We start from the raw sequence: 11,067 nt of genomic DNA, 5'->3' as shown, positions 1-11,067 counted from the left end.
TATATATATATATATATATATATATATGGACAGAATATGTTTATTCTCCAGTTATTCCATTTATTTATGTTATCCTCATCTTTACAATTTAAAAAAAGTGGGACAAGTTTCTATGGCTACTTACATTCAGGTAAAGTTTCATAAACATGTAAAAAAAGAAAAACAAATCAACACATCTACATATTACAACAGATCACAATAATAAAGTGTTATGGAAAATGTTGCAAAGCATTACAACTAACTCTGGATACTAATAATGTAGGTGAATAGATGCACTTGTAGCAAATTACTTGTTCTCCCGAGGGATTTGACACACTTCAAGACATTGTGTCCCCAAAGACTGTTCCATTGCTTAGAAGTGGAACCAGACTACATTTTATGAGGGTGTCTACAATTTTGATCATGGGGTAACAATATGAGATAATTACAGAGCTGAAATTGAACAAAAAACATTTTTGTACAGTCTAGCACAGAGTTCTTACTTGAATTTGGCCTATACAAATTGTCAAAGCCATCAATGGGTGCTTCTCCCTCCAGATGGTTGGTGATGTAATGCTCTGTGTCTAAGAGCTACCACCTGTCACAGACGTGCCTTTTGTGGTTCTCTAATCACAGCAGACTCTCAGTGTGGGAAACTCAGTTCGACATGCTACTCACACTGGCTACAAGGCACGTGTCGGTTAATAATTACACTGCTGCTCAAAAAGGGCACGTGCCAAAACTCAGCTGCATCTGGACCTCAGCGTGTTAATTGACATGAATTGTATCTTTATGATTTCTACCATGGTAAATTATTAATGATGCTTCACAGGATTCCTCCTTTTCGTTTAATTCTGCTATAAAACTAAAAACGTGAATTATCTTAGAATAAGGACAAAGAAACTTTTGCTACTTTGTATATTATTTTTAGTCTTAACCAATCAATGTTTATTTCTCATGAGTCTGAAAGCTGTTTTGTTTTAATTTGGAAATGTTAAATCTCAAAGTGTGCTGTTATTCTAACTCCATTGATCTCCACCTTAGGGAGCATATCAGCTTCCAGGGTCACTACTTTCCCACATTGACACAAAGTGATGTGAGTCTGCTCCACCTGCTCCTTCTCAAATCTAACATGCTGTCTGTCGTTAATGCCTGCAAGGCATTAACGACAGCATGTTAGTGCCCCACATGCCCATTGTCTGTCTCTTAGATCTGATTGGCTCAGACTGTGGGAAAGCTCAACCAGAGAGAGACCCACACATTGATATGGAGATCTGGGACTATAAATAGGAGCGCTGCAGCCAGCAGAGATCAGATTCTCTCTTCAGAGGCCTCCACAGCATCAACACCAAATAATGGCACCTACAATCACTGCAGCGATGACCAACTCTCAGGAGCAGCTGACTCTGAACCACAAGGTAAGTTAGATTCTCTGAAAACCTGTTAATACTTAAGCTTTTTCTACTAACAGCAACATTTCATTCCATGATAGGTTTATTAATGACTTCTCTATTCGTTGTACAGCTCCGAAAGCCTCTGGTGGAAAAGTTACGAAGAGAGCGAATCAACAGCAGCATCGAGCAGCTCAAGTCTCTCCTGGGTCCAGAGTTCCTCAAACAGCAGCCGGAGTCCAAGCTGGAGAAAGCAGACATCCTGGAAATGACAGTTTGCTTCCTGACCAAGCTGCAGCAGCAGAACCAGCAACAGAGACGACAGCTGAACTGTCTTAAAAGCACTATGGCTTGTCTTGATGACAACCTGAACAAGGCTGAAATCTCTCTGAGCTCCACAGTTCAGAGCACCACAGACGAGGATCCAGACTGTAAAGCTCTGTGGAGGCCTTGGTAGAAACCTACTGACTGTAGATGCTACTAGACCACGTTGGTCAAATATGACTATTCTTAGAAAAAGAAAGGACTTTTTTTTATTGTGTTTAAACAGAGTTTTTATTATGTATGTACATTTTTGTTGCATTTTTTTATTATATTTCCAGCAGAAATTGCTTCAGCATCTATTGTGTTGAGAAGGAAAATAATCTTATGCATGTTGCATGAAATTTCATAGATTGAACTGCAATCTGTTTTCACTGTACCTTAGGGTAAATAATAATACTGATAAAATTTATCATGTTCTGTACAGTAACAGTACCATATTGGTCAAGATTACTGAACTAAATTGTGAAATTTTAAGAACGTGATCTTCTGTTTGTGAAGAAGAATTGCTTCTATATATGAAGCTCCATGATTCATTTTCTTTCGGTGCAAGATGTAAAATTCTTAGGAAGTAACATGAAGAGTTTTGGTGCATATTGCATGAACTAATTCTTGTTGCCAATGTTACTTGACTATAATGCTAAGGTAACACCTGCTATGGTTTGATTTCTGTTTATTGCTGCGATGAAAAGTTCTTTTGAAGGACGAGTTTCCTATTTGACTTTTAATCTCTTTGACTACACCAAACAGATCTTTTCTGAGATCCTAATGTCAATACTTTACTTCTTAAAAGTGTAATAATAACGCAATTTTATGAATTGTACTTTCTTTTCTGTGGTTGATACAGTGGACACTTTGATCATATTCGATCAGATATCAAAAATGTTCTTTTTCTGAACATTTTGTTACCACTTTGTGGGATTACAGCGACATGATCTATTTTAAGATCAGTTTTTTTTAACTGTTTCATGTTGAACGGTTTTGTGCTGATAAGATTTGCTTCATCAAATTGTGGTTTTAAAGACTGATGTGATCGGTTTAGGTCAGAAATAAGATGTCTATCTTCTCTTTATAAAGTGTAGAGCTTTATTTTTTTTTACACAACTTTTGCTAAATTTCAAAGAACAGTGAGTTCTTCAAGTTGTTTATCTTTTATAAAGATGTTGTTCCTTTACTCTCTCCGAGTACAGTGTCTTGTAGAAATCTACAAGTTGATGTTTGATGTTTCATCAGATTTGTATGGAGTTTCACAACTTCAAGTGTTTGAGGTAATAAACACAACCAAGTCCTCTATAATGGTATACATTATGGTTCCTTTTCTATATTTAATCATTTTCATTTCTATATGTTTAGCTAAATTAGAAAAAAAACAGCCATTTGGCACATTGTGAGTAATTAGAAAAATGTTCTCCTAAACACAGATTCCAATTTTGATGAAGGAAGTTAAATACAGGATGAGAAGCATTTGTATTCTTTCCCCAGTAAAACTAATGCATGGACTGAATCTGAGAAATCAGAATAATCTCACTCAAGAAAACTACTGGGGGAGAGTTAAATCATATTTTAGCCTGAAGGGAGGACCTTTAGGAACTTCTTCCTGAAACCATGTAAATCTCAGGTCAAAACAGCTCAGTTTTTTTCTGTCACCATAACTGCTTATGCCATCTCTAATTATCCCATAACAAGCAACATTTGAAAAATAAATTGTGTTTTTGTAAATAGTATTGATAGCCTAACCCAGAATGTAATTTGAATACTGCAAATGATAAGATTACATTCAAATGATTAATTTGATTCCCAAGGTGCAACTACTGAAGGTTCCCCAACTTTCAATTTTAGACAACTTGTTTCACATGTTGATGCCCAAATTTAAACAATTTAAATAAGAACAGAGTTTGTGAGGGAAATTAAATATCCTCCTCTATTTTCTGCCCCCAGAAATAGTCTCAGACTCCAATGTCCATATCATGCTGCTAATGCCACAGTTTATATTTTCCTTCTAGAGAGGGAAGTTTATCTTTCTGTTTAGCAAAAAGACATAAGAGAAAACTCTGGAGCTGAATGAGAATCAATCACACAGCAGCAGAAGTGACTACCCAGCCAACTCTGGCAAACTTCAGCAAGCAGCCGTCTATCCGGAAATCACTAATTGATAATATTCCTTCATCAGTGATTCATATTTGTTGCAATCAATGAATATGACAGAGCAAACCAAAGCTATATTTTTTCATAGAATTTTAAATTAGACACATTTCTATAGCCAGCCACTGGGGCAATTTCCCTCCAGATGGTTGGTGATGTAACACCATTTCTATAGCAACACATAGCCAGCATCTGTTTCAGAAATCTCTTTGCGCTCCACTGACCACAGCACGGGGAGGAAGTGTGGGAACCTCCCATCGATCTTCTCCTCACGCTGCCTCTAAGGCACGTGCCGTCTGTATCTGGATATCTGCATCTTTGTTTGCAGTTTTTCTATGTGGTTTTGATGAAAAATACATTGACAGTACAAATAATATCACAGAGCTATTGTCTTAATGTTTGTTTTTGTATGTACTATGCAATATCAAAGATTTATGAATGACTAATATAATGATCTTTTTCTTCCATGGAAACTGATTGTTCTCTCTCAGGTGAGGTCTTGATGACAAAAATATTGGGCATAAAAATTAAATGTCCTTTATGTGCAGCTTTATCACTTTCCCACAGTTAAGGAGCTCCATGTGTTTTTCTGTTTCTCCCTTCAGGTCTCCATCTGCTCCTTCGAGACCCAACAATTATCCTCAATAAATGAATGGAAGCGTGCTGCTGTTGTCACCAGAGCCATCTGATTGGTTCAGACTGTGAGAAAATTCATCCCGACCAAAACCCACACATTTATATGGAGATGTGGGACTATAAATAGGAGGGATGAAGGCAGTAATGATCAGATTCTCTCTATAGAGATCCAACTGTGGCGCCTACAACCACTGCCACAATGACCAACTCTAAGGAGCACTGAGTTGGCTCTGAACCACAAGGTAGGACAGATTCTTTTAAAGTTCTTTACTATTTGGGCTTTTTTTATGTAAATAACAAAAGCACATTCCAGGATAGGTTTACTAATGATTTTTCTCTTGTTTCTACAGCTCAGAAAGCCTCTTGTGGAAAAGTTACGAAGAGAGGGAATCAAAAGCAGCATCGAGCAGCTCAACTCTCTCCTGGGTCCAGAGTTCCTCAAACAGCAGCCAGAGTCCAAACTGGAGAAAGCAGACATCCTGGAGATGACAGTTTGTTTCCTGACCAAGCTGCAGCAGCAGAACCAACAGCAGAAAAAACAGCTGAACCGACTTAAAAACCCCAAGGCTTGTTTTGATGCCAATGAGGCTGAAGTTTCTCTGAGCTCCTCAGTTCAGACTAAAGATGAAGATCCAGATCCTAAAGTTCTATGGAGGCCTTGGTAGATGCCTACTGAATCTCTACTAGGCTGACTAAAGCTGAAAGAAGATCATATTGGTCAAATATTACTAGCTTCTTTTAATAATGTATATATGTTTTGTTTCTTTTTTGAAAATTACATTTCTTTTTTTCATTTTAAGAAAGACAAGATTTTATAATGCATGTTGCATAAAATTTTACTAATTGAGTAGCAATTTCTTGTTTCTGTGCTAACACTAGCGGTAATAATATTGATATGATTCATTGTGTTCTTACCAATGAAAAAGACCTTATTGGTGAAAGATTGTTGAATTACAACAGACACGTTGTTGTAATGTCTTTTTTACAGACGTGATTGACTGTTTCTACAGAAGAATTGCTCCTATCTAGGGAGTCTCTTTATTGACTTGTTTTCAATGTAAGCTATGCATTTCTTTTGAGCACTGATGCATGTTGCATGAAGTAATACTGTTTGCCAATTAATCATGATTAATTGAATTCAGTAATTGTAAAGAATCGTGATCTGTTTCAAGGTCAAATGATTGGTGTCCTTTACTTTTTTAGAAAGTCTAAAGTTGTTTCGTTACACGTTTTCTAAAATGTCAAAGAATACGGGTAGTAAGTTCTGTAAGTTGATAATCTTTTATAAAGATATTTCACTCTGAGTACGCTGTGCCTTGTAAAACCTACAAGTTATTTGTTTGATGATTCAACAGATTTATCTGAGACCTCACCACTTCTGCTGGTTAAGTTAATAAATGATAAATGAAAAATTAAAAATAAAGTGTGTTGTTATATTTCTGACAACTTTATTTGTAAATAAACAGGTTCTCTGGAAACCTGATCCTGAAATGATGCTTCAAATTAGACTACTCGTCAACTCAGCTTCACTTTCACAGTCAATGTCAGTATCAGTATCACATTGACTGTGATACTGGGCACCTTGAAATGCCTTGCTGCTGAAATGTGCTATGCAAATAAAATTTGATTGTTTGATTGATTGATCACTCATGGGTGTTCCGTATAATCTAAAAATAGCCAGAATTTGACACAAAAAACAAACAAAAAAGAAAACCCTGTGGAGTTTGCACAAAGTATGCCCTAAATGAACTGATATTTTTCACAGACACTGGATGAAATATATATGACCACTTAAGATGTAAACTTTAAAAAAAAATTAACCCAACTTAATTTACTTTATATGTTAGTGAAGTAATAACCTCCCAGATTTTTCACAAAAGTTGATATTGAGTTTCATTAGGAGAGACTGGACTGGTTTCAGGGTTGTGTCCTAGATGTGAAAACTTTGATAAATGAATGTGACACAGGTGAGTAAATGACTGCTGTGAAAGAGCAGCAAACTGAGGCACTATTAATTTAAAAGTCGAGAATAAAATTAAACATAAACTCATAGTTCAACAATATATTTTTGAAAATCAGGCCACAGTAAATGATAGAAATCTACCTGAGGGAGACTGACTGAGTCAGTGCCAGACTTAATGAAATTATTTAACCTGGAAAACTGACTAATATTTACATATAACACTCAGTTATCAGAAATACTTCTTCAGGTTAACAGATCGTGACTAACATAAACAGAACCAAATTATTTTGATTCTGGAAAAATATTTATTTGCCGTGTTTAAAGTTTTATTTACTCCTATTGAGTGGGGTCCTTTCCCTCCAGATGGTAGCCCTCTGTTCCTATAGCAACACCCAGCCAGCATCTGTCTCGGAAACCTCTTTGTGCTCCATTGACCACAGCACAGCAAAAAGAAAGTCTAGCTGCTCCTTGCGCTGCCTGCAAGGCACGTGCCGCTTCGCATGTCTTGTTATCAGAGATCTCTACAGCACAAAGATCAAAGCATGGTTCAAACCTGCAACAGTAACCAACATTTAGGATCATTTGATACTGAAACACAGGGTAAACATGAAATTCATAGAATGTTAATTGTCCTTTGTGGGAGTTTGTAAATGTTGATACCAATGCTGCATTGTTTAACAAGTTTAACAATTACTTTGTGCTTGTTGCTGCAGCTCAGAAAGCAGCAACACCAAAAACATTTGAAGAATGTCAACGAGATGTAGTCTGATAAAGCTTACTGTGAGCTTCACAGTCCTGAACAACACCAACAAAGCATCAATTTCGCATGGCCCTCTGGAGGCCATGGTAGAAAACTGCAGGCAAGTGTTTTCTGTCATACTTTTTCAAAATATTTCCTTAGAGAAATGAAAAAAGTAATGTCTCTCAGTTTAAGAAAGAAATCACCCTGACCTTCAACAGCAGGAAAAAAAAAGTTATTACTGATAGTAACATTATTGTAACAGTGGTTACCCTTTCATTGTGATTTGTTTCAGTTTTAGAAACTATAAATTAATGTTCTTTTCACACGTTTATCTGAGCACATTTGAATGATCTATTTTAAGATCAGACTCAAGGTTATTTTACTTCTCATACTGCAACGGTTGATAAGAAAAGATGTTGGTCTTTCTTTACTTGCTATATTATTTGATTGAAGTTCAATATTGCATGTGGTTCCTTCCAAAAATGAATTTAATTCATGCATTTGGATAGTTGTGATATCCATTCATTTTGTGTGGCAATGACTTCCAAACAACAAATCATAGATGTTCCTTAATTTGACATGATGGTCATTTTATCTGATTAATAGTTTTATATATAAATAACTTACAAATCTGGGGCATGTACAGAAATGCATGTTCTGTATAAACTAAATCACAGCAACATCACTAACATTTTTGGCGACAGGAGGTTAATAATGACATGTCTCAGATGGGCACACATAGTGGAAGTAGTGAAAAGACATAGTGTGGGAAACCAGAATAAAGCTACTCACATAGCCCCTCAGGGACAATAGAAATAGACCCTGACCTTTGCCCTGAAGGGATGGAAGTTAAATGGGAACGTGTCCCTTAAGCAAGCGATGTTGTTCCACTCTTACTGTCACAATTAATGCTACCAGCTTTTAACATTTTCGCCATGTAAAATATGTTAATATAGATCTGATAAACTAATTTAGACAGTAAAATATGTTTTCTTAATATGCTGCAATACAGGTAGTGATGAAGATCTGGACATATTGATTGTCCAGCGAACGTGAAATTGTAAAAATGTTTTTAAAAGCAGAACAGAAATACGAGGTATAACTTGCAAATGCTCTTTTTTCCACTAATCCGTTAAATATATCAGTTAAAAGTTTTCCAGCTTCAAATATTTTTTTGTCATTTTAAGAGTTTTCAGAAGTATTTCATATTTGACACACTTCTAAAGCCGACCAATAGGCTTCTTTCCCTCCAGATGGTTGGTGATGTAACATTTTGTTGTTATAGCAACACACAGCTAGCATCTGTCTTAATTTGTGCTGCACAAAACAGGCAGTCAGTGCAGGAATCTCACATCATCCTGCCCTTCACACAGCCTGCTAGGCACGTGTCAAATAAGTTGTCTGTACCTGGATGGTAGCATCTATGTGAACAAATTTTGAATCTAATTCTAATGAAATTACATTTTTGGTCAAAAAGATCCTAATGATATTCATAGATTTTAAGTTCTATATATTAATTAGATGGAAAAAAAATTATATGTAAGTATTTATTTCTGAGTACAAGTATAATAGACTAAATAGAATAAACTATAAAATTCTCTTTCAAAATATGACTCACTTTCTTTTCTCAAAATGACAGTGTTGTTTCTGATCAAATATTTTTCTAACTCTTTAGAAATTTGACAGTACAGTTTCAGGTTTACAATCAGCTAAAAATTTTCTATTTTTTATTTATTTGTCATAACAAATATATATTTTGCTAAAAAACGTTATAACTTTTTCTTTTTCTTACATTTAAAGTGCGCACTACATTAAAAGCATTATTCATCCAGATGCATACTGGGCTCATCAGCGTGTGCTCAGTCACAGGTATTGATCTCAGCATCAGGGAGCCCCTCTGCTCCCTCTGCAGGGTCGCCACTTTCCCACATTCAGACAGAGCTCTTTAGTGTGCTCCACCTGCTCCCTCTGAAATCTAACCATTGTCCCTCGAGCAATAATGGGAGCGTGTTGCTGCCCCACATGCCTTATTATCCTGCAGAGCTCTCTGATTGGTTCAGACTGTGGGAAACTCCAGCCAAACCAAGACCCACACATTCAAATGGAGATCTGGGACTATAAATACGAGGGATGAAGCCAGCAGAGATCAGATTCTCTCTACAGAGACTTCTACAGCACAGAGATCCAACCATGGCACCAGCAATCACTGCAGCAATGACCAACTCTCAGGAGCATCTGATGCTGAACCACAAGGTAAATATGAAGCTCATATATTAGCTATCCTTCATGAGAGTTTGTGAATTTTATTAGAAATGTTACACAGCAGAATGTGTTTTTAATAACAGCTTTATTTTGTTCCTGCAGCTCAGAAAACCTCAGGTGGAGAAACTACGCAGAGAGCGAATCAACAGCAGCATCGAACAGCTCAAGTCTCTCCTGCTGGGTGCAGAGTTCCTCAAACAGCAGCCAGACTCCAAGTTGGAGAAAGCAGACATCCTGGAGATGACTGTTTGCTTCCTGAGGCAACTGCAGAAGCAGCATCCAGATGTGGTCTCAGGGGCTGTTGAGCTGGGGTATTCCAGATGTGTTCAAGAGGCTGTGCACTTCCTGTCCAAAGATGAAGTGAAGACACAGTCCCAAGGAAGACTCCTGAAGCATTTCAGCATGATGCAGTCTTTCTCCAAGAAGAACTTGAGAAAAGCAGACTTCTCTCCACAGAGCCCAACAGAGCAAGGTAGCGTCAGTAAAGACAAGAATCCGCTCCACAGCCCCCTCTGGAGGCCGTGGTAGACGCCTACAGCATGGAGTTCCCACAAGAGAAACTTAGACCATATTGGTCTAGAAGATACTGGACTAAATTCTTTTTTGAAATCAAATTATTTCTGTTTAATAAGAACATGGTATATATTTTGTAAATGTGTTTATTTTCCAAGATTATATTTCCAGTGAAAATGGCAAAAGCATTGTCTTTAATTTACAAAAGACAAACATACTTTTATGCATTTTTGTATAAAATTTCTATAACTGCACTAGTGATAATGTAGTAATAGGAATCCCAGTAGCATTGATTGTGTTTTGATTATTCATAATCATGTTCTACAGTTTATATGTCCTTTTTTGGAATTATTTGGAAGGAGTGCAACGCTATTCTTTCTTTACAATCCGTTATATGATTGAAACATTTATACTTTGGTTTTAAAAAGATTTTCTTGATTTTGTAATTTTGATTACAAGTTTTCATCAGTAATATTTATTACTATTGGGAAATCATAATTGATCATCTTGATCATGTATCATCAAGTATCTATCTCATTTTTATTTGTATAACTGGTTTACTGCTGGCTTTTGTTTTACAAAATATTTGCTGAACAGTCAGTTTATTTGTGACAGTATTTACATAAAGAAAAACTACATTTGTTGTATTAATGATATGATCTGTTTTAAGGTCAGCTTTTGATATGTTTATTTGGTTGATTAAAACCATATTTTCTACTCCTTATACGGAGTGAGTTTCATATGAAACAATGTACTTTGTCTTTTATAAGGACAGATGTTCATTTACTTCTTTGAGTACATGATATTTTAAGTCTACATTTTGTTGTTGATGTATCATCACTAGTTGGAGCTTTAACAATTCAAATTGATCATTGTGCCTTGTTGAATAAACAAATACTACCAGATGAAAAGTTTTCTTCTCATTTTCTGAGATCACCTGTAGAAAATGATACACCTGTGTTTAAATATTTCAGTTCTTTAATGAATATGCAGAACACAATACGCTGTGTTCTGCATATTCATTTCTAATAAATAGTGACTTTGGGGGGAGGGCTGCTGGGGTATCTGGACACCAATGAGGGTAGAATCTAAAATGTAAAAATGTGGAAATTTTTAAA

The 11,067-nt window shown here is 36.1% G+C and overlaps 3 protein-coding genes across 3 annotated transcripts; all 3 read left to right on the top strand.

Moving 5' to 3' along the window:
• The first annotated feature begins 1,285 nt into the window (after positions 1-1,285).
• On the top strand, positions 1,286-1,879 carry LOC103134713 (transcription factor HES-5-like). The gene is made up of 2 exons (XM_016668947.1): positions 1,286-1,397; positions 1,504-1,879. Exons 1-2 carry the CDS (start codon positions 1,335-1,337, stop codon positions 1,825-1,827), a joined length of 387 nt encoding a protein of 128 aa, XP_016524433.1. The 5' UTR covers positions 1,286-1,334; the 3' UTR covers positions 1,828-1,879.
• Positions 1,880-4,601: 2,722 nt separating this feature from the next.
• Positions 4,602-5,880, top strand: LOC107835688 (enhancer of split mgamma protein-like). The gene is given in 3 exon segments (XM_016668990.1): positions 4,602-4,630; positions 4,632-4,685; positions 4,825-5,880. Coding segments are annotated over 3 exon segments (393 nt in total). The 3' UTR covers positions 5,135-5,880.
• Positions 5,881-9,304: 3,424 nt separating this feature from the next.
• On the top strand, positions 9,305-10,015 carry LOC103134672 (transcription factor HES-5-like). The gene is made up of 2 exons (XM_007547041.2): positions 9,305-9,427; positions 9,539-10,015. Exons 1-2 carry the CDS (start codon positions 9,305-9,307, stop codon positions 9,962-9,964), a joined length of 549 nt encoding a protein of 182 aa, XP_007547103.1. The 3' UTR covers positions 9,965-10,015.
• Positions 10,016-11,067: the final 1,052 nt, after the last annotated feature.

This window comes from Poecilia formosa, unplaced genomic scaffold (genome assembly GCF_000485575.1).
Source record: "Poecilia formosa unplaced genomic scaffold, Poecilia_formosa-5.1.2 Scaffold18, whole genome shotgun sequence".
Classification (NCBI taxonomy): Eukaryota; Metazoa; Chordata; class Actinopteri; order Cyprinodontiformes; family Poeciliidae; genus Poecilia; species Poecilia formosa.
This window is presented reverse-complemented; position numbering and strand designations above follow the sequence as displayed.